The sequence below is a fragment of the Bactrocera dorsalis genome, chromosome 2 (assembly GCF_023373825.1).
Source record: "Bactrocera dorsalis isolate Fly_Bdor chromosome 2, ASM2337382v1, whole genome shotgun sequence".
Lineage (NCBI taxonomy): Eukaryota > Metazoa > Arthropoda > Insecta > Diptera > Tephritidae > Bactrocera > Bactrocera dorsalis.
The window spans coordinates 78,263,370-78,288,437 of NC_064304.1; the positions used below are offsets into that span (position 1 = coordinate 78,263,370).

Below are 25,068 nucleotides of genomic sequence, written 5' to 3' on the forward strand. Positions count from 1 at the left end.
TTAAACGCTTTTTGAAACTGAACGAATCAAGTAGAATCTAAAATTGTGTTATATCGGAAGTAAGCGTTAACATAAAGATATAATATATAAAATCATAATTACTTCTAGGTTCTAATATGATCATTTTACTTTTGACAGAACTAATCAGCTTAACAGCAGCCGTATAGACTACACCCGCCAAGACTATGGTATGTACTAATTGACGTGGAACGTTTCCATTTATGAGGAATACGTTGGCTTACTTTGTAATGCTTATTTTGAGAATATAATAACAGAGGAAAATATTAATTTTCACAACAATTTCTTTCATAGTGAAACTATTGAAATTTTATTAGAACAATTAAAACAAAACCAAACTAGGCTGAAAGAGAGAATAAATGAATTAGGAACACTTTGGAAATGGGTAGTAGGAACACCCGGCCATGATGACTTTGTAAAAATTAATAAATAACAATAAACAATTCACAATAAGTTAAAAAAAAAATTTAATAATTACAGAATTGGCTGATACTGTAAATAATATTCAACGTGATACCACTATTAAAATAATAAAAAGAATAAGAAATAAATTTATTACACATGAAGTACAAAACATGACAAATACAATAACATTTGATAAAATTGGAATTTTAAATCCAACCATTTTGCATTTATAAGAATTGAAAATTATATCAAATTATCAATTATCAACAATAATTACAGAATTAATGAACATTTTCAAATTTAAAATAGTACAAAAAGGGCATATAATTACACTATATAAAATATCTAAACATAGAATTAACATGTAAGTATTATGAAGTACGAGTAAGTATTGTAAGTTAAATAAGCAAAAAACATGTCTATCAAAAATCCTAAATAAAAATCATAGAAACGGTAAAAAAGATAAAAGAAAGAAATTATCGAACTGAAATAGTAAAACTGAGAGCAATATTGCTTTCTGGAAAAAATATTGTAGAAAACCAACCACTGTGTAGAACATACTTAGTAACATTTGAAAATAATATAATAAATACTAAAACGTATGACAATATTGAAACAAAAATCTGGAAATATTTAAGTAATAGTTATATTCAGAATTTTGAAATATGTATTAGAATATATAGAAACAAATAATAACCCTGCGATAGCTTTTTTCAAAAAAAAAAAAAAGACAAAGACCAAATTCGACGGTTTCCCCCTATTTCAGATCCTACGAATCGAACTGCATCATTACTTTTTTGAGTTACAATCATGGTTTCATACAAAAATGTTTGCTGAAGTTTTTCATCAAAGTGGCCCATTGTAAGAGAAAGGCACATTTTCTTCGGTCTCTAACTTTTTTAATGTTGACTTTTTTGGTAAACTTTCTTTGGCAAAGCTTCTCAGAATAAGTCCGTCTTTAAGTTCTTAGATGACTGTAAACAAAATCAATGTTTTTTGTGTCCTTATAGCCAATATGTCGAAAAAACTGACATTTAATCCATTTTTTTTTAATGTTTTTTCCCTCACGTTTCGTCAATATTTTAATTTACCCTTTGATACTTATATTGTGTACAAATCAGCAAGCAACGAGTCAAGCCTTTTGCCGCTGTACCAATGCTCAAGGGGGGCGGCGACTTGGTGAAATCTTTCTCCATGCTCATCGGATTCAGTCGGAACTTGCTGCTTCAGTGGTCCTTGTGATGGTGAAGGAAATGAATTTTTAAGGACATATTCACACCTATTTCTTCAAAAGCGTCTACCATGTCATCCACATATTTTTTCCAATCTTCAGACCGGTGCACTCCTAAGTAATGGTTTATAACGGTCATAACGGAGTTCCAGGCAATTTTTTCATTTGGCCTTAGAAGTTCTCCGAATTTTGCGTTCTTCATAAGTTTTCTTATATCGGGGCCATTGAGAACACCTGAAAATAATGTATCAACATAACATTCGTTCTATTAAAAGACTTAAAATACCTTCTTTTATTTTCGCAACACTTAGTCTTGGAAATATTTCTGTCAAACATTTAAAAGCTTCGGCATCTCGATTTATTGCTTTTATGAAATTTTTGACAATTCCCCATTTTATGTGCAGTGGTGGTAGCAAAATGTTATTAGCTGGTATCAGCGGAATATGGATAACATTTGCCACATTTAAATGAAATTCTGTGCTCCGCGGTACCTTGTGTCCCAATGACAAATGAAGCACATATTTTTTGTGTATCCTGTCTGCAAACCAGTAAGCAAGGCGATAACTTTTAAATCCGCACATATCTTCCATTGATGCTGCTGATACTGAACTCTGTCCAAAATTAATTTCATTGCTTCGTATGTTTCCTTTGTGTTGGAGCTTATGGCAATTGAAACCGGATTTTTTGTGTTATCCACATACAGCAATACTGCTTTTAAACTATTTTTCGACGAGTCAATACACAAGCGCCATTGCTCTGGTTTGTACTCATACTCGCATAAGACCAGGAATATTTTTACAATACGAAAAAGTATTGCCGCCATTAACCTCAAATAAATCTAAAAGCTCCTCCTGTCTTTTGCGGTATCCATACACCTTCACATCTTTAGACAATATATTTACCGATCGAAGATGATGTGCTAGGCAAATCGCTTGTCTTTGCGATAATTTCAGCTGTCGTACCACCGTATTTAAACGGGCTTGGGAAATCTCCAAGTGACGACATGGGCTTTCAACTTCGGTTGGGTTATACATTGAGAGTAGATCTGTAAGCTCGGTGGAAAATGTTGGCGAAATATATCTGTCAGTTGGACTTGGACATCTTGGTATCGGAACATTTTTTGAGTGAGATACTGGTAGCTGTGCAGATTGAACACTTTTGTAAACTATGTTTTTTTTTTATTGAGTCTTTCAAATTTGTTCTTGCACGCGTAGCAGTTACCAGTATGATACCCTTGTGGATCTATCCAAATCATTGGTATACCGAATACCCATTTTTAGGCACAGTCTTTTTGACCAGTTATGCAGGTTGTTGTTGCATTGCGTGCAAATGGTATTTGGCACCCAATCTACGTCTCTTATAACGGGCAAATCGAACTATTCCTCGTAGATGCCGGCAGTTCCCGAAGATATTTTGCGTCTACTCCGAGGGCTTGTAAATTTTTCACATACGTAGCAGAACTACGATAGGCCAATTGGACACTTATTCATTTTAATTTATTTTCTTAATATACAAGGTACTAAAACAATGTTCTTTCCGCGAAGTCAAAGTCGAATTAACTACTGCAATCTATGCTTAAATTTTGACTCTTAGGCAAGCATTTAACGTTTCTTCCAAACGTTACTTGTTGTTATTTATTATCAGTGCAGTGGTTAAAAGCTTGACTCGTTGCTTGCCGATTTGTGTTGGACATTGATAGATGAGTCTTGTTAAATTTAATTTAAATATGGTGTACAAATTTATGAAACTTATTGATTACACTTATAAGATACAAAAAAAAAATAAAACAGCACACAAACATAGTTAGTGTAGCTTTTTTAAAAAATACAAATTTTGTTAAGTTTTTTTTCTAATGATTAGTTTGCTCAGAACGTTGTCTTTGCTTAAGTTTCTTACTATTACAAGATGTCACTTAATGTATAAGTATCAAAGGGTAAATTAAAATATTGACGAAACGTGAGGGAAAAAACATTAAAAAATGGATTAAATTTCAGTTTTTTCGACATATTGGCTATAAGGACACAAAAAACATTGATTTTGTTTACAGTCATCTAAGAACTTAAAGACGGACTTATTCTGAGAAGCTTTGCCAAAGAAAGTTTACCAAAAAAGTCAACATTAAAAAAGTTAGAGACCGAAGAAAAATGTGTCTTTCTCTTACAATGAGCCACTTTGATGAAAAACTTCAACAAAAATTTTTGTATGAAACCATGATTGTAACTCAAAAAAGTAATGATGCAGTTCGATTCGTAGGACCCGAAATAGGCGGAAACCGTCGAATTTGGTCTTGTCTTTTTTTCGACTATCACAGTGTAATGAATAGAAACTTAAAAATATTAATATTTTGGGTGAAAGCATTAAGAATATTAAACATAATTAGTTTTTCTGGTACATAATTGTACTTTTGCTAATAATTTGCATAATTTATATGGTTTTAAAACATAAAAAATCACGAACAACTGCCATATAAATTGAGTATTTAAAGACATCTCATACAATGATATTTTGAACAAAATGTATAGTCTAACAAAAAATGATGATGAATCGTTCCCGGGAAGGGGGGAAGGAATTTAATAAGAAATCAATATCTTATTTCTTCTTGGTTTTAAATAATTTCTCTTGATAAACAATAAGTAAGATCTCACTCTTTGAAACTTCATCACAAAGCCAAAGCGTTAGGATGAAATTACTCATAGAAATTGAGAGCTGAACACATAGAGAGTGACAGACTTCAAGCGACATCTACCAATAATGTAGTCGTGCAGCTCTCTGAATAACTGTGTCCATAAGAACGTGTGTATTTTAATATTTGACAGATGTCGCCTGAAGTCTATCGCTCTCTATGTGTTCAACACATCAGGAAAATTAATTTCCATTTATATGCAAGACGCCTACATTCATATGAGAGACGTATGAATTTATATACTGTAATCTCACTCAGCAACCATCATTACAAAAATATTTATTTAGGTTAAGATGTACAAGTATACATATGATAACATATTGACCACAGTTCTTTAGGCCATTGATTACAAATGCACATGTATAACATATGCATACATATATTTAGTTATTTAAGATATTTTGAAAAATTGTATGTAAAGGCTTGAAATATGAAAATAAAATCAGAATGAAATTCTTCTCGTTAGATCACGCGTCTATAAATTTTATTCCCCCACCAGAGGAAAGATAAAATTGTATAGTTCGTTAAGTTCTTTAGTAATAAATATTTAGTAGAACACTCAGAAAATTTAGTTTAGGTATTTGTTTAAGTTTATGTTCGCTTCTTCTAAATACAATATTACAAAATTATTTTTTTATTATTATTTAAATTACATATTTATATAAAAACTCACATGTCATCTTGATTGTCCGGAATAATCTTATCATGTTGAATCGATTAGAACCTCTATTACTTTTAAACTCTCACCATATGTTACTGCAGTGTATAATATGTAGCTTTGTTCACCTAACGGTTGTCTGTAACATCTAAAACCGATTGAAGTAGGATTATATAAATGAAATACGTGAAAGACATTAAATTGCACACACGTAATGGAACGGAAAGACTTCGTAGGAGTCAGTTTTAAAATTGGCCACTAACACCGTCCAACTTAAGGTGAAATCATATATTTCAGAATCGACTAGATCAATGTCAACCAAATTTAGTCCATAACATTATCCTGAAAAATGACAGTGTAAAAACGGGAGAAGTCGGTTTACAACCGCTGCTAATTTTCATGCAGCATAATTTTAAATTTCATTTGATTCTTTCACTTTACAGAACATAAATCAAACAACAATAAAGTAATTGAGATATATATATATTTGCACAATTGAGGGCACAACGTGAGATATCTCATGTCTATAAATAGTTGAACTCGGGTTATAACTTATCAAGCCTCCGGGTACTGAGTGACTTTTATCCGCTAAAAGTGGTAAATCTGTGAATGAACCTAGTAATAAAATTTTCTTGTACTAAAAAGAGATTAAAATGTACGAATTATTCAAGCTCCTATATAATAATACATATAAAGATTTTCGATATTCTAATAATACTTTTTGCCAAATAGGTCGATCAATTATCTTTTAAAGTTAATTTTATCACCATCAAATAATCCGCAGGGATGGGACAATTTTTAAACGACTTCTTGCAAGGTTTTCAGAAAAAATACTGCATTTTGCGGTTTGCATGCTCAATATTTGCAATATTGAATCATACTCCTTAGAACTTAAATGAAACAAGTAAGGAAGGGCCAAGTTCGGGTGTAACTAATTTTTTTTTCTGGTGATCTAGCAAGGATCAAATCTGGCGAAATACTTATACATATGTTGGCAAAACTTTACAAGTATATTAAACTAGCTTGGCTGTTATAAGTCAACTGTAAATTCGAAAATCATTGTATTTTGAATATTGAGGCTAAGTATTGATCCAATTTAACCAATTTTTGACGCAAGTGTGTATTATTATCTATGAGATATAGATTAACTGATATTTTCGGCAAAAAGTCGGCTTGGCGTCTAGGTTCTTCAAAGTTATAGTTCGGCTTGGAAAATTTTTGGGGTAAGATTAAATATCTTGAGGGCATCTTTTGTGTAAAGTTTTATTGATTGCTCTTTGATTTTATATCAGAAAGTGAAAGGATCAGATGAAACTTAAAATTGTGTAGGCGTGGTTTTTATCTAATTTCACACATTTTCACGCTGTAATGTAAGAATGTCGGGATAATATTATATTATGGACCTAATTTGGTTCAATTCGTAAGATATATGATTCAATATGAATTTTCACCTAAATGTGGGCGGTGCCACGCCCATCCTCAAAATTTGACACCGAATCCTATAAAACTTTCTTGCATTATCTAAGGTTTTAAATTTTACGTCTATAAAGTATTTACATTTGTATTTATTGATTTAGTAGTATTCCACAAAGCCGTTATATGGGGAGAGGATTATAATCCGATTTCATCCATTTTCGCACTATCGGTAGAGGTTCTCAAAGGATTTGCCTTAAGCGTCCCCTATTTTTAAACTCTCGCAACAAAGTTGCTAAGGAGAGTATTATAGTTTTGTTCACATAACGGTTGTTTGTAAGTCCTAAAACTAAAAGATTCAGATATAGGGTTATATATACCAAAGTGATCAGGGTGACGAGTAGAGTTGAAATCCGGATGTCTGTCTGTCCGTGCAAGCTGTAACTTGAGTAAAAATTGAGATATCATGATGAAACTTGGTACACGTATTTCTTGGCTCCATAAGAAGTTAAGTTCGAAGATGGGCAAAATCGGCCAACTGCCACGCCCTCAAAACGGCGGAAACCGAAAACCTATAAAGTATCATAACTTAGCCATAAATAAAGATATTAAAGTGAAATTTGGCACAAACGATCGCATTAGGGAGAAGCATATTTGCACGTAATCTTTTTGGAAAAGTGGGCGTGGCCCCGCCCCCTACTAAGTTTTTTGTACATATCTCGGAAACTACTATAGCTATGTCAATCAAACTCTACAGAGTCGTTTCCTTCAGGCATTTCCATATACAGTTCAAAAGTGGATGGGATAATAACCACGCCCACCTCCCATACAAAGGTTATGTTGAAAATCACTAAAAGTGCGTTAACCGACTAACAAAAAACGTCAGAAACACTAAATTTTACGGAAGAAATGGCAGAAGCAAGCTGCACCCAGGCTTTTTTTAAAAATTGAAAATGGGCGTGGCGTCGCCCACTTATGGACCAAAAACCATATCTCAGGAACTACTAATCTAATTAATTTTACAGGAAAATAAAAAAATATGTAAATGGCGGATAATGAAATCTCGAATATCACTTTATCATGCGAGAGTTTAAAATGTTCGGTGACACCCGAACTTAGCGCTTCCTTACTTCTTTAATACGCTTTTATTAGCTTTACTTGTATGCTCGCCTAAAATATGCGCTTAAAAGTATGCAACGTTTAAATAAAATTTTCAACTATTGTTGGTGGCGGTTGAAAAGCATACGTGAAAACTCAAATACTTATCCTTAAAAAAAGTATGTTATATATTGGGAAATTTTAATTGTAAAGACGTACATATGTACGTAATAAATACTTCGGAAAAGTAACTGCAATGAAAACTGTTGTTTTGTTATTGTAAACTTTGGATGTCACGTCGATGTAAGCTCTTTAGCAATTGTCACCGAATCTAATAGCGGAGAGTATGACTTAACTGCGATTTATATTCGTTAATATTTCACAATATTGGTAAATCTCATAAAAGAAAAAATTTAGATACTTTCAATATAAAATAAAAATTCGTAAAAATTTAAAATATACGGAGTGACGTGCTTTGATAAGAAATTACTTCGTTAACTCACATTCTTGTGGTCAAAAGGACTTTAGAGCAAACGATAGCAATGGGAAAGCCTGCATTATCGAATGCGACAATTTAGACGAGTTTGTGATGACTTGTAAACATACAACACGCAGCAAAAATGTACAGTATACTCTTGATTACATTGATGTTATATATCAACATGATAAGACTGAGAAGCGTCCTTCTTTGAATATTATACATATAATCAAAAGCACCATATTTGCATGCGGCAAAAAAAATTGTAAATCAGGACGCAACCGGGACGATGTTCATCTTTATGTTAAAAATTTGAGAGGCTCGCCAACTTATCGGAGATACGCTTTAAATGAGCTATTAGCTCAAATCAGGTGTTAAGGGCTTCCAATATATAGTACTTTGTAACATTTACCGTGCGATTTTGTACTGTGATACAGTCTCAAGTCTCTAAATTTGAGATTTTAAGTTAGAGACAATTTTTGAGACTTGAGACGATTTTGCTATTCTGTAAGTGACAGTCACAAAATCTATTACATTTAATTATTCAGAGATGTTTTTTATACTTGAATGAAAATAAATGTGTCAATAACAAATATTAAATTTTCTATAATATAGTCAAAACACATAATTACCAATAAAAATAAAAATATATGTTGACTTTGTTTCATAATATTTACGAAATTTATAAAAAATTGATTTATTTTTAACTTTTTCGCGTTTGAGTTGCTTACAATATATAAAAAACGACAATCGATTAATATCTATGGTGATCTCCATTCAGTATATTCAAAATGACAGACATGAGTTGTTTTTGGTTTTGTGACCTGCTAACTACCAGGTCTCAAATTTGAGGCAATGTTTTGAGACTAACGCTAGAGACTGTTTAGTGAATACTAACTAGTCACAAATTGAGATTTTACCTCAAATGTATCAAATAGAGACTAGAGACTGGTTACAGAATTCTGCTATTAGTTCAAATGATCTGAACTGGCCATATCAACGAGCTTTGTTAATAGCCGATGGTAGGGCTGATATTGATCCTAGTATCCTAGTGTATTATTACACGCGGCAACAAAAGTTGCTAATTCTCGGGCGATTCTCTTTTGCTGTCGCCCATTACCTTCACACGAGCAACTTGTGTTGCGCAACTCTGTTCGAGTTTTTTTCTCATTCTCTTTCACTTTACTTTAACCCATTGTCTACTCCTTACTTTAACCCATTGTCGTTTCTTTTCCTTATAGGTATTTGGGCCACTCTATCACATATGTATATTAATCAGTTCTGTCAATTAAGAAATACATTTTATTTATAATTCAAAATTAAAACAAAGATTATATGACAGACTTTCACATATATCACCCTTTTCACTATCGTCTGAATCAATTTGTATGGCTTTCTCCATACATTTCACAATATTTTTAATTAATTCGATTTTTTTGTCATACTCCATTTTCTAAAATATTTATATTATATTATGTATATCTGTATACATATTTGCAAATTACTTACCAAAAGATGAAATTAGATTTTGTAAATATATTCAAAATATTAATTTCAAAAAAATATACGCAAATGCAACTATGTACTACGAAAGAAAGAACACGAATGCCGAAAAACGTCGCAGCGAACTGTTACGAATAAGAACACAAAGCGAGCTGCTGAACACTGGAAACTCGGCGCGATTCTCCTCTCCTCGTCGCCCCCTCGCCTATAAACCAAGAGTTGCCGCAACTTTTGTTGCCGCGTGTAATAGGCGAGATATTGATGTGACTGTTATTACCTCAATGAAGTTGTATTCAATACCTAACCGCTAGTGGGGGACAATGAACTACTTGCATCGAGGGAGATATTTTTAAGCCTTGTATACTATTTTGGAAATCTTACGTATCTAATTAAATATATGTATGTGTATGTTGATATGTACTTTACACCACATAGGGTTGTTTTCAAGTGCACATGTGCATTTTGAGTGCATGCGTATTGCATATAAAAGTAAATGCCCAGCCAACCACGGCTACCCGCTTGTGACAAATATTTCAATACAACTACACATTTTTTCTCTATGCACTAACACCAACGCACATTTTCGGGTTATTTTTTGCTGTATGATCACATGTATACTAGAGCTCCCACTCCCGGGCTCCCGAAATCCCGGGTTCCCGGACTTAAAACTCCTCCCGGGATTTAAAATTAATTTCTCGGGATATTCGGGATTTTTGTCCTTTTTTTTAAACACTGTTAATTATTATTTTTTCATAAACAAAGTGGTATTTACAATAGATGAACATTGCCAAAAAACAATTAGTAAGAATTTAGTACTTTACAACACTGTTTGAACGGGAAATTTTGTAAGTACCACAAATGAACCGAATTTCGAAGAAATGACAAACACTATTGTAGAAATTGTCAAAAAGTACAATACTAATGATGTTGAGAATTTGAATGCAAGAAACTGTCAAAGAATCTCGCGTTTTAAAAAGAGATGTCTCATTATCAGTAGAGGAAGCGGTACCAAAGGAAATAAATTTACTTCTTGGGGGTGGCGGGCTTGGCAGAAATCTGGAGGTTGCTTCTAATTTTTTAAAGACAATACCACCAACTAGTCTCGAATGCGAGCGTTGTTTTTCAGTGTCTGGCCGCATTTGCACTAAAATCAGATCTAGTTTAAACGATGGATGCGCTTGTGATTTTAAAATACTATTTACAATTAGTTCCTACAGAAATCGATCTGTGATTTTTATTATTTGTTTTTTGACAAAATAATATATATATAATACCAAATACATAGGTATATTTTTAATTTAATTCATGTAACTGATTCGAAATAAAAAGTGAATTATATATTTTTTTCAATTTATAAGAAATAATAATTATTATTAAATTATAATTTTTTTTATTATAAAGAACCCAAGAACATGGGCATACTTAATTGAATCTATGTAACTGACTGGAAATAAAAAATTAATTTAATTTTTTTAAATTTATAAGCAATAATTAACAATTTTTATTTTCTCCCGTTTTTCCCGGGAATCCCGGGAAATGAAATTTCGATATCCCGAAATCCCGGGAATTCGAAAACATTCCGGGAGTGGGAGCTCTAATGTATACGTACGTGAGTGGGTTAAATATTCGCTCGGCCAAAAACACACTCTAGATGTTTATCCCCACGTTTACCCCCATGTTACCCACTGATTATCTAGTTTTTTACCCGCTGATGGTTGGCAGGGTGGATACGTGTCTCATATAAATGTATGTGGGTTGCATATAAATTAATTTATGTTTATGTGTTTATTTATGTACGTTTTGTATATGTGTGGACTGTATAAATTATTAGAATTACATATTTCCAATCTCATCTTATTTAATATTTGTTAAGATAAGTGTTTAAATATATTGCTGTATTCCGCCCTTTAGTAGGAATGAACATGTTCAATTTTGAACATTCTCCGGAGCGGCAAAGGTAACTGCTGGAAAGGTGACCACAGCTTGCGATTCTGTCATGGTCGTCAACTAAGTGAAGTTCACGATAACTATGCGCCTTCCTGTGTTGTGTCAGTGATAGTTTACTTGTAACTATTTGTTCATATTCGTGTCTTGTCGACTTCCCCTTTTACACTTGTACTTTTGATTTTGCGCTCCTTTTTCCGTACCTTTGTATACTCTTCTACACTGATTCCGTCCTTTGGTGATTGGTGTACAGGTTTTGTCGGCGTACATCCCATTCTTTTCTTCCTCTTGGGTTCAGTTTTGCATTTTCTGCTTTCATACTACCATCGTCAAGGGTTTTAATTTCCACGTCTTCATTTGGCTCTTGAGTCTCTTGAGAGTCCAGTGTCGAATTGTCAGTATTTTCACGTTATGTTTTTAACTGCAAAGTAATTGATATAAAACCCTTGGGGACAATGGACACAGTCGGATATATTTTATAAATTTGTGTATTGATGACTTTGAAAGAGCTAGTTAACTTCGTTTTTTTTGTCTTCCCCCTTACTTCTGTTTTTTCTTCCTTAGTTTCAGAAGATAGATATATGGAAATTAGAAAAGATTGGAACTTTTTAAATTTTCTTAAATTCGAGTCAAAGCGGTAAAATTTCCGGTTCTTCTTCTATATTAGCAATTTCGGGCTGCCCTTTTTGTAATCTCGCTTCACAATGTTTAAGATTCTCGAAATACTCTGCCGTTATTTCAAAGTACAATTTTTCAACTTCAAGAATTTTTGTTAAGTACTTTGTGTGAAAATTGTGCATATGAAGAAACACAAACTGCAAAAGTTTGATGTCATCAGTTTTTATTGTAATTATTTTGATGAGATCATTACTTTTCTGAGGAGTTGAATTTTCCTCTTGAATATGAAGATTCCATGATCAAAATTAAGTGTATCTGATTTTATTCGAACATTTGTTGTCATTCCGCAATGTCTTCGTTGGAAAAGTGTTGGACGTATGCAACACCGTTTCGGATAAATCTGCCTGGGCATCAAGATCACCGTTGAGTATTTTTTTGGATGACAGTTAGATCACTGTGTTTAGTTTCTTGATAAAACGGCTTATGTGTTCAGTTTACTATGTAGGAATATACACTCGTCTTAGATTTTTTTTTAATTTGCCTATATTTTGAACAGTACTTTTTTTTTACCTGTTTTATTAAAGCAGGACTTTTTAATTTTCACCGAGTTTTTTATCCGACTCAAAGGACCAAAAATGTAGATACGCCTGAATTTTTAGCAGGACTTTTTAATTTTAATTTTATTCAATACCTTACCGATGGTGAAGGGCAATGAAAGACTTGCATCGAGGGAGAATTATTTCATTCTCAAATTGTACACTCGTCTTACATTTACTTTTGTTTTAGGTTGCCTGTATTTTGAACAGGACTTTTTAATTTGGCCGAGCTCCTATATCCGGCTCGAAGGACCAAAAGTTGTTACCTCAATGAAGTTTTATTCAATACCTTACCGCTGGTGGGGGGCAGTGAAAAACTTGCATCGAAGACAGAGTTATGTCATTCTAGTTTTATTTTAATATTTTTAAGCCTTATGTACTATTTTGGAAATCTTACCAGCCTATGTTGATATGTACTGCACACCACATGGGGTTGTTTTAAGTGTACTATACATGTGCATTTGTAATCAATTGCCCAAACCTAAATAAATATTATATGTTTGTATTTTATTTTTTAAGTGCTTGCATATTGCATATAAATGGATAAGTGTCTCATATAAATGCTTTTATGTTTTTGTGTTTATTTATGTACGTTTTGTACTGTCTCTGCCTTATCTAATATGTGTGGACTGTATAATTTATTAAAATTGCATATTTCTTATCTTATCTTAAAGACTGTGCCGAAAAGAAACTGCACACAATATTTTATTTGTAACGTAACGGATTTTACTAATTTTTACTTGTAATTTTTTTTAATAACAAATAGAAAAATTTTTATCCACTTTTAATTAAAACTAGTCAAAAAATATTATTCTCTTAATTTATGCTGAATTTTTCGTTTAATTCCTTTCATTAAATTCAGCACACCTCTCTTTGTAACGGCCCAACTTGCCTAAAGCCAGTTTTTTTAAATTCGTCGACGTTTTCTCCTCTTTTTAACAAAATTGACAGTGTTATCCTTCAACAAAGCCACTAGCACTAGTTTTAGCTTTTTTCGCCAAATCGCGCACAGACATTGATTTGTTTTGGTTTATTAAGGCCAACACCTTTGCTTCAATATTTGGATCACTAGGGCCTTTTTGCGCCATTTTTTGATAAATATTTAAGAGAAGAGGTTTCACTGAACTTTATTATAATATTTGTCACACCCTTTACACTGACTTTAAACCGTTTTGCTAGCTTTCTGTATGAAAGGCTTTTTTCGGTGCTTCTTGATTCGAGGTATCGCAAAAATGGTATTACAAATTACGGAGAAAGAAAAAACAATAGGAGCAGAACTGATCACGTTTTCTAGCGGTACTTACCGCAATGTGATCAAAGGCCTACTTCATGATAAATATTGAATTGAAAGTGTGCAGTTTCTTTTCGGTACAGTCCTTATTTAATATTTGTTAAGATAAGTGTTTAAATATATTGCTGCATTCCGCCCTTTAGTAGCAATGAACATGTTCAATAGATGGTCTTCTTCGTAATGGAGGTAGAATTTGTTTACTTAAGCGTCGAAAGGAGGATGCCTGGGTACATACATACATACATAATTACCACCCAGAGTTATTAAGACTGTGTGCAAGCAGCATGGATATTCAGCCATGCGTATCAAACGAAGCGACAGAAATCTGAATGAATGAATAGATTTTGGAATTGCACACGTACGAGTAATACAGAAAATTCAATGCGAAAAGACTAATATTTCAAGCTAACTGTTCAGAATATGTATGAAGATTCTTTATAAACGACAAGTATCACCCGCAAAGTGTGCATATAGACCTTGTTCTGAATTTTTCTGAACCCAAGAAAGCCAGAACAGTGTTATAGAGTATTGCAATTCGACAAAAGCGGACACGCAACTGGTTATTATCGTAATATCTTTGGAAAATATCAAAAACGTCCGTTACAATCTCCCGATTTCGATTTTACGAAAATGAGGATTACAGAGTTTGCAATGTTGTTTGAACCATTCTATCCGAAAAAAGTAAGCGAATCTGAGGAAAGTGTGATCATGATACCTATGAAGAATATCGAAACACACGTCGTCCACTTATTACGCTTTAGATAAGAAGAAAAAGGTTGTGAGAAAGGTTCTTGCAGTTGTTAGGGTGTCATACTTTATAGCAAAACCAGATCGAGAAAACTTTTTCTACAGCTTACTCCTTGATATTTTTCCTTATCGTTAGGAAACTGAATTACTTGAAGGTTTCGATAATGCAAAAAAGGCCTTCTTACAACGAGAGAGGCTTTGGGTAGGTGGGTACAAGAAAAAAGTAATTAATATTTTAACACTTAAATAATTGTAGCATAATTTTTGTATACCAATTAAATAAATCGGATCAGAAGAAAAACTAAATTAATAAATTTAATTTGAGCAATGATATTTTGATTTATGCTTGTATCTTCTTTTCTTTACTGGCAGAGAAACCGTTTACGCGGTTATAGCCGAGTTAAAAACAGTGCGCGAGTCGTTTTTCATTTTTGGTATGTGTCACCAATTGGAGATTCCAAGCGAAGCCAGGTCCTTCTCCGCCTATTCTTTCCAACGGAGTTGAGGTCTTCCTCTTCCTCTGCTTCCCTGCCGGGTACTGCGTCGAAAACATTCAGAGCTGAAGTCATTCTCCATGCCTCTGCACCACAAAGCAGGACGGGAATAATGAGTGACTTATAGAGTTTGGTTTTTGTTCGTCGAGAGAGGATTTTACTTCTCAATTGCCTACTCCGTCCGAATAGCACCTGTTGGCATGATTTATTGTGCGTTGGATTTCGAGGTTGACATTATGGTTGGTGTTGATACTGGTTGCAAGATAGACAAAATTATCTACGATTTCGAAGATATGACTTTTAATAGTGACGTGGGAGCCTAGTCGCGAGTGTGACGACTGTTTGGTTGATGACAGGAGGAATTTCATCTAGCGTTCGTTCACTACCAGACCCACTTGTTTCGCTTCTTTATTCAATCTGAAGAAAGCAAAACTAACGGCCTGGTTGATATCATCGGTGTATGCTAGCAGTTGTACACTTTTATAGAAGATAGTACCTTCCTATTTAGTTCTGCAGCTCAAATTTTTTGCCCAAAAGCAGATCGAAAAAATCGCACGAAAGGGAGTCGCCATATCTGAAACCTCGTTTCGTATCGAACGGCCCGAAGAGGTCCTTCCCGATCCTGGTGGAGCTATTGGTACTGCTCAACGTCAGTTTACACAGCCGCATTAGCTTTGCGGGGATACCAAATTCAGACATCACCTTTTCGTGCTGTTCTCTTTTCACGGATCTTTTCCAAGATTTGGCGCATGGTGAATATCTGGTCAGTTATAGATAGTGATAAGGTCCAATCAGTTTGTTGATAGTGAGCTTTAGTTGTTGACATAATACGCCCGAAAGAACCTTATAAGCGATGTTAAGGAGGCTTATCCCTCGGTAGTTGGAGCAGATTGCGGGGTAAATCTCTTTGTGGATTGGGCAGAGCACACTTAAATTCCAGTCGTTGGACACGCTTTCATCAGACAATGATGCATGCTCCTTATCAATTCTTCGGCGCCATGTTTCAATAGCTCGGCCAACAACGCATTGGCCCCGACGCTTTGGTGTTTAAGCGGGTAATGGCTATTCGAACTTCTTCATGGTCGAGCAATGGAACGTCTGATCCATCGTCATTGATTGGGGAACCTGGTAGTAATTGTCGTTATACTTTCACTGCCATTCAGCAGGCTGAAGAAGTGCTCCCTCCATAATTTTATAATGCTCTGGGCATCACTTACTAGATCAGCTAAGGGGATTCTACAAGAGTATGCTCCGGTCTTGTCCAGCTCTTTATACTCACGCATTTCGTTTCGCCTGCAAATTCTTCTCGCTGCAGCTGAACGTAAAGAGCTTGAATTGCCGTCCCACAGTTCCCTTATACCGAGTTGCTGATGAGTGCTCTCAGAGATCAGGAGTGCCAGCCGAGTAGAAAATCGTTCGCCTGTCTGTTGAGATTGCAGCTTCTCGACGAAGAACCTTCCTTGTGTTTGTTGACGTGCGTTTTTTACTGCACAGAGGCTGATACGTATCCTAAGACTTCGGAGCGTACGCACGTCTAAAATTCCACACGGAAATGTTTAAAAAGAAGCTGTGTCCATATTCAAGCAAGTAAAATTCCCTTTGGAAAGCCATCCAATTGACTCCATCACGCCTATATGAGACTTGGGCTCGAAATGACCAGGAAAAGGGTAATTGTTTTGCTCAATTTCTCAAAGGACAACTTTAAGCTGTTAATCTTTCCTAATCCAAAAAAAGTCGCCCTATTACATTAAATCGAAAATGGTTCTTATTGAGTTAAAAAATACTGCTGTAGAGGTGCTCTCTTTGCTCTTCAATGCTATTCTTAGTTTCGGATACTATCTAATTTCATGAGAAAAGTCGCAGATTATCTTGATGTATAAACCTGGGAAAGACATAATACAACAGTCTTCCTACAGACCAATGACTTATTTGTCTTATTATCTTACCCTGTATTTCTAAAATATTTGAAAAAGATTTACAATTACAGTCTATCAAGTAAGAGCGTGGTCGTGTTAATTTATAAAAAAAAAAATTATTTTATGAAACTTTCATATTTACTATATATACATTGTACACATTACAAACAATGATGCAATTTGGTCAATAATATGTCTAGTCACCACCGGCGTCGATAATTGCCTGGCATCTCTGAGGCATGCTTTTTACTAATTTGATGGCGTATTCTAGTGGCAAGGATCTCCAGATCCGACGAATTTCGTAAGACAACTGCTTCAAAGTGTATGTGCGTCTTCCACGAAGCTTCTGTTTAATATATGCCCACACATTTTCAATAGGGTTTGCATCGGGCGACTGCGACGGCCAATTCAATGGAACGATGCCAGATCGAGTTTTCCACTGAGTACAGAGCTTGCTGCGGTGTTTAGGATCGTTGTCCTTCTGCAGAATCCAACCTTAATTTTTTCTGATGAACCATCGTTTGGCAGATGGCTGTAAAGCTTTTTTGTAGATTTTTATAATTTTCTCGGCATTTAGATTGTCAGTAAAGAGAAACAGAGTGTCGAATCCCTGCTTTGAGAAGCAGCCCAAAAGATGCACCTTTATTCCATGTTTTACGGTCCGCTGAACAAGCCTATTGGTGGAAGTTGACCAGGCTCGCGTGAGAACAGAAGGTGCCCATATAGAACATTCATCATTAAAAATCACATTTTCACAATCTCTATCAATATTCTCATGCGGCGACAAAGCGACTCACTTGTCACAAGTTTTTCACAGGCTTCTGCATTGTGTTGTGCCATTTCAAATCATGAGTATGAAGAAGGGTTCGGATAGTTTAGTAGGATATATGTATCTAAACCTTTTGCCATTAATTTTGTTCGCCCTTGCCCATGATTATACACTTGTGCCAACGGTTTTTCCAATCTTCGAAGCACTTCAAAAAATCATTTTTTTTTATCTTCTTCAGCTCCTCCTTCGATGCCGTCTTTATCTCGTCAAGAGAAGCGTAACGTCATCCTTTCATGGACCTCTTCAGTTTAGGGAACAAGAAAAAGTCACAGGGGGCCAGATCTGGGGAATACGGTGGCTGCGGCATCATTAGTGTGTTGTTTTTGGTCAAAAAGTGCGCACAAGCAACGATGTGTGTGAGCAGGGGCGTTATCGTGGTGCAAAAGCCAAATTTTGTTCTTCCACAAATCCGGGCGTTTTTGGCGGATTGCTTCGCGCAAATTGCGCATAACTTGCAGGTAATATTCCTTATTGGCCGTTCTTCACTGTGGCAAGAACTCATGATGCACCACGCCCTGCAATCGAAGAAAACTGTCAGTTACGATTCGCGATACTTTTTGAACACACCTCGTATATCGCTGTATCCACTTCTGTACAAATGCTTTGGACTTTCTTATATATTTAGCAATGCACCAATTCGGGTTTCGTGAAAAACACTGCACAATAGGGCAAGTAAATAAAATTACTAACGAAAAAGAAAAGCATTTGTGCACAGAGAGTACTGTTCTGCTTGTGTGGCTTATTCGCTTGATAAGGTGTGACATGAATGCCTTTTAAATAAGATTAAAAACATTACAGCTTTAGGCCCATTTCTATACATCATATATACAGCAGATCTTCCAACATCTAATAATGTATTGAAATCAATTTATGCGGATGACACAGCTAGCATCAAGAATACATACATACATGTATTAGCGGAGCACTTACTCGTAAGTTCTGTGTAAGCATGTTATATTTTCGCTAAGGCCAAAAATGTGCTCAGCAGTAAAAATTAGCAATATTTTAGAACCCTAAGCAAATGAAGGAACTTATCTTGGTATTCACCTAAATAGAAGACTTAAATACTTGAAGAAAACATATATCTAGTAAAATAACTTGCATGAAGATAAAAGCTGCAAATTTAAATTGGCTGTTAAATAAAAACTCTAAACTTAGCCTAGGCAACAAAGTGCTTTTATATATTGCGGCCATAAAGCCGATTTGGATGTATGGCACTCAACTGTGGAGTACGACCTGTGTAATTAATCGAACATGCGTAATGAAAATATCCATAAAAACCTTTGTATTCTTATAGTAAAGAAAAAGTAAAGGAGAGCAGAATAAAGTATACAAGTATATATAAACTCCGAGATCATCCAAACCCATTGGCTAATGCTTTAGTACATTCCTGCGATCAAACACGCCTACAAATATTGATAAGACTGCGTATTAAAGAGAAACGTATCACCAAAACAGCTCAATCACTTGCTTGAATTTGTCTAATTTTTAAATTGATTTAAGATTTTATGCATTATTGCTAGGCTTTTAAAACAAAAAGCAGATCCATCTGCTAATCCATAATCCGTATACAGAAATCCCATTGCATTATGCTTCGCTTAATGGGAGACAACGAGGAAGATATAAAATTATTACTCGGATGTATGTATATGTTATTCTTCTTTTAAATTTTGTAAATTGTTTTCTAGAACTCTCTTTAGATTTTCTTAAAATTCTTCGATAAAATTTAAATACTACTAACATTGTTAATAAATTGTGTTTTCTATTGATCCAATTTCGGCCATTGTCGACCCTGGTATGCATAAGTATAAAATTGTCAGGATGACTAGACGAATAGAAATCCGGGTGAACGTCTGTGCGTGCAAACTGTAAGTTGAGTAAAAATTGAGATTTTGTAAGAAACTTCGCACACGTGTACCAAAAATTCGAGTATTAAGTATTGTGAAAAGAGGGGACATGGAAAAACTGTTTATACTCTTATATCGTCACCTAAAATGCAAAATAGTTTACAAGAGAAGGAGAAACGATATAATAGAAACCACTCCTATTAAAAAAAAAAAGTTGAGTTTTGGTTATAAAGTGGTTATATTTTTTCGTTATCATTTACTCATATTGAATCAAAATTTGAGTTTTCGTTATAAAATCGTTAAATTTTGGTTATTGTATCTGTCAGCGATTTCCATTTATTTTTGATAACACGTTGTTTTGTATTTTAAGTGACAATATGTATAATATTATATAATATTACTTATTTGTTTATTAAATTAACTAAAGGAAATATCCATATGCATGGAAAGAGTGTTTATACTGTTTACTTTAAACTTTATTACGTAATATTATTATATAATATTACATACTTATGCATATGAATAAATGAGGAATTTCAGCGAATTGCCTTTTCATCACATGACAGCGCTCCATTTTGTTGTAATTTTTAGGACACAAATGATGTTCATTACGAGTGTAAAGTATAATTTTTAAAATAAAGATTTCTTAGGTAAAACGCTTCTAAAAGTATAAAGTGGATTTATTTAAAAGTTTATGGTTTAATTTAATTAATTTGAAGTGCAAAATGTGAGTAAAGTGTGTTTAATGTGGTGAAATAGCTTCTTGAAATGTTCGAATTTTGGGAATTTTTGAACTTAAAGGTCGAATATCTCGTAAACTAAGCGTTTGCGGAACCTATAACCCTATACATTTTTTAATCCTTTTTCCAACGGTACCTTCAAATCGAGGCGCCAAAGAAATCGGAATTGTGCCAGGAACTTAAACCAAAAATAGTCATCGTACTATAGTAAATACTTATATGTATGTGCATATTTAATTTTTCTTTTTTAATATTATTAATGATTATGTATATAAGATATTAACAGTCAATATTGGTACTTTTATTCAGTATTACGGAATTAAGTCGGAATGGCATGGAATCCACAAATGATTTAAGGTGTCCTGGAGCAATACTGGGCCATTCTTGGTCTGTGGCTATTTTAAAGTCCTTGCTGTTTCACACTAATTACCGTTCCGGAACACTTTGGCAGAGAAGATACCCCAGAGGTTCTCATCCGGATTCAGGTCCTGACTTAAGGTGGGCTAGTCCAATACCGATATTTTTCTCTTTGCAGAGAAGAATTTGGTGACCTGTCCTGCGTGTATTAATGTATTAACCAGCTGAAAAGTACAGTCGACGCCATACAAATTGCCACCAAACTATATTAACGCATTCTCCAGGAGACCTACATAACACGTTTGTAAGGTCATCAACAAAGGGCAACAGCATTACATCTATATTATTTTCATCTAGAAATCGAATAAGTTCTAATTTATGCTCGTTAGCACTGTTAACATTCCAATCAATACGTTTTTTTTTTAAATCGAGTCAATCGTATTACTTTCCGGACAAACCCCGTATTTCTTTCAAATGGTGGTTCACCACCTACAGTCGTAAGTATAACGGCAGCATCAGTTCGAGTTGCATCCTTATATCTTCTTTATTCACGATAGTCATACAAATCTTTCTGTACATTGCATACTCTATCTCAATGTTCCTTCATTGTACGAAATGAACGAACAAATTCTATCCAATTCAACAGAAATTTGTCTCATTAAACAGCATCGTAAATTTTATTTAATTGCTCTCGTATTCTGTATTGAACAGCCGTGTCGATATCGTAAAATACAACTGGACATAATTTGGCGTACAACCATATGCTGTGACCATGGGCTCTTCTCTATGATACATATGTCGTGAATTTTGAAATAAGTAATGCTTCCTAAAACTGTGACTTTTATTTATATTTCTGTTAATAGTGGAAGATGGACTTTACCCTTGCGACAACACATATTGAAGGAATTTGTTTCATGCATTGTAGACTCTGAAGAAAATGCTTAGATAAAGCCTACAAACCAAGTTCATAGAACTAATATGAAAGGGATACAAATTAGGAGGTATTTCAACCAATGCACCTTTGAACCAACTTCACAAAGGAACTGAATTATCAGTAACTTTCGTATTCTACTCAACTGAATATTTTCTCTATTTCTTTGTCTCGGTACGCTTCTTCTTATCGATTTACGGTAAGGCATAATGAAATAGGTGTATGTGCGGGCATCGACGACACTATAAATAAATAAATATAGTCTACCGAACATACAAATTATGTACACAATTTTGTTTATAAATTGAAAATAAAGAAAAAAATAAACTCAATAATAACGAAGGAAGTAATGGGATATCGTCAATACACAAGAAAAAATTATATCGAATTGAAATGCTGTTCATGTCGATTCAACCAACTAGGAAAAAATGGTAAAACAATGGACTTGGAACTTACCTAAACATTTCTAACGCCCAAAAATAAAATGACCGTTAATAATTCAATTTTCGTTAAAAGTTGCAACAAACCAACCACATACAAATAACGGGGGAAACTCAATCACTTCCTATTTCGTTGTTGTTGTTGATGTTGTCAATTCAACCAACTACATAAAATTGACCTTGGAAAACATTTTTCAAAAAAAAATAATAATAATAAATAAATAAATACTATCACACTACTTTAAAGTAATCTAAAAATTTGTAACTCACCAAAATAAAATGAAGTATACAAACGGTATTTCCACTCAATGTCTTTTTTTACAAACAATACTTGAAATTATATGTGCGCTAAAAATGTAATTGTAACTGAATTCAGGTTGCAACACGCAAAGTCCACACCAGAGATAAAGAGATGCCCAACTCATCTATCATTGGAAATGAGAGAACAATCGCTAAACATTAAAACCTCCGGAACCTTGTTAGTTACAGAGTTGAATTTGTAAACGGAGGGATTTGTTGCCGCCGTTCAAGACCACTAATAAAAATGTTAAACAATGAAATTTGATGAAAATGCGAAATTTAATGTATTAAATAAGGGGTATTCTCTTGCTCTTGCAAAACCCGGTGCACGGTGCAAGCATTGCAAATTTACAACGGCACAACAACAAACACACGCAGAAAAATATTTGCAAGGGCTGTGAAATATGTCAGACCAAAACCCATGTATATTGGCGTGCAATGTCACGCAAAAATAAAATTGCAACCCTGTTGTAGTTGCCATTTTACATAAAGACATATTACGTCGTTAAACTGTTGAGAAAGGTAAATTTTAATTAGATTTTATAATTTATATTTAAATTATAAAGTTTTGTTACAGTTTTTTTGTTAAAAATGCATGCAGAAGGTGCGCCAATTCACAATAGACATGCACAATAGTCATTTACAATAAATTGACTGAATCAGTCGCTCAAATATCACTAGATTCTGCAATGGGTGCTCTCGTGCCCTTGTATATTTCGGTGTAGTATTTTTGCAATCTGCAATCTTGCAAGAGCAAGAGAATACCCCTATAGTTTCGTAATGTGTCCATCATATCATTAATTTCCCAACAAAAATCAACATTAATCAATTAGAGCTAATAAGCTTAAATGCCTTTATTACGTATTTTTAATCGTAATAAATGTGTTTTAACCCAAATGCCCAAAAATTATTACTTTTTCTCTTTATCCCTGGTCCAAACACAATTAAAAGTGGAAAAAATCGATTTACAAATCCATCGTAAACGATACACAATTATCCTATATACATACATACTTATTTGCAGTTTATAGTATAGAGAATGGCGACAAAATATATTCCTGCATAAAACTGTGCTAAGTGTGTTTACAATATCATCATGGAAAGATATGCGAAAGAATAACGACTACGAATTATTCAATTTTATAATCAAAATGATCGTTCTCAAAGTGCAATTTGCACTTTTGCCATTTTATGATCGTAATAATCGTTCACGTGCGGCCGCTATTCGTCGCAAATTTTGAGCGTAATGAAGTAATGAAAATATTGCTGCCATTCAGGAAAGGGTTATTGAAGACCCCGATTTATCGATTCCAAGACGTTCTCAGGATTTCGACTGACACAAACCAAAAACTTGTCAACGCCGGTACCAAGAAAATCCACAAATTATTTATTAATATGTATAGATCGATGATAACCAACTTTTCGTGGCCGCACTTGCAAAAAGTTGATCTTGACAACATCTGGTCCACGGCAACACAGTCAAATGTTTTTGTTAGCGTAATAAAAAATACACAGATATAACCTCATATCTGCCTCGATTATTTTTAGGTGAAACCAATATTCGAGAACCTTTTCCACTAAATCAAGTCGTATGTCATGCATATTCAATATTGACTTCTAAAGCTTGAAGAGAGTCCAGTGACTTAAAATAGCCGCACAAGAAGTGGTCTAATAGTGTTAAATCACAACTTCTTTGAGGCCATTTATAGCGTGATTCTGTAAGCAGTCACTATTTGTGACATTTTGAGGTAAAGTCTGAATTTGTGACTAGTTACTATTCACTAAACGCTCTCTAGCATTAGTCTCAAAATATTGCCTCGAATTTTTGACCAGATAGTTAGCGGACCTTTTTTGTAATTTCCTACAAGTTTGTCATTTACACTTTTTTCATAGCTCTTGCCATTTACGAGATATATACAAAAAATGCGAATTTTGTGTGAAAATTAGGTTTAGAGCCCCGTACTACCTCGTCGGTATGATTTTCGACTTTGTCGCAATGTGCACTTTTGTAGAGTGTTCAATTCTGAAGAATATGTGCCTAAAGTCAAAGCGATGCCATAAAATGCCTCTGAGCTATAGAAATTTAAAGATAAAAAATCCCGATTGTCGTGTATTTTTAATAGAAAATTTTTACATGCCTTGGTCCAATCCTTAATATTAAAGGGAATTTTTTTTAGGATATTTCCAAGGAAATTTTATAACGAGATTGAAAAAAATTAATAGTTAAAAAAAAAAAAACACCTAGGGTATATATGTATACTGTTAAGTTTCCGAAAAAACCCGTGGGAGATCATTTGGTAGAACATTCTACTGCCTATAAAACCTATGAAACGAATATTTTTTTAAAGTAGTTTGAAGGGAGATTTGATTTTTTCTATCTGAAAAGAAGAAAAAAATATAAAAGCTCTTAGGGATGTATCTAATCCATTTTTGGAGTACCCAACGAAACAAAAACATTCGTTTTTTTACCCACTCTATGTGTACATATATACAAACATATGTTAATTACCATACTTACATATACCCACGTA

At 34.0% G+C, this 25,068-nt stretch overlaps 1 protein-coding gene across 4 annotated transcripts in view; it reads left to right on the top strand.

Annotated features, from left to right (window-relative positions):
- LOC105228205 (peroxidase) overlaps window positions 1–25,068 on the top strand; it is a 105,282-nt gene that overhangs the window by 59,685 nt on the left and 20,529 nt on the right. The window contains exon 2 of one of the 4 annotated variants that reach the window (XM_049449993.1): window positions 139–188. The exons of the other annotated variants lie outside the window; for them this stretch is intronic. Within the exon in view, the coding sequence (XP_049305950.1) occupies window positions 186–188 (3 nt within the window). The 5' untranslated portion in view covers window positions 139–185. The remainder of the gene's footprint in view (window positions 1–138; window positions 189–25,068) is intronic. 4 annotated transcript variants of the gene reach the window in all.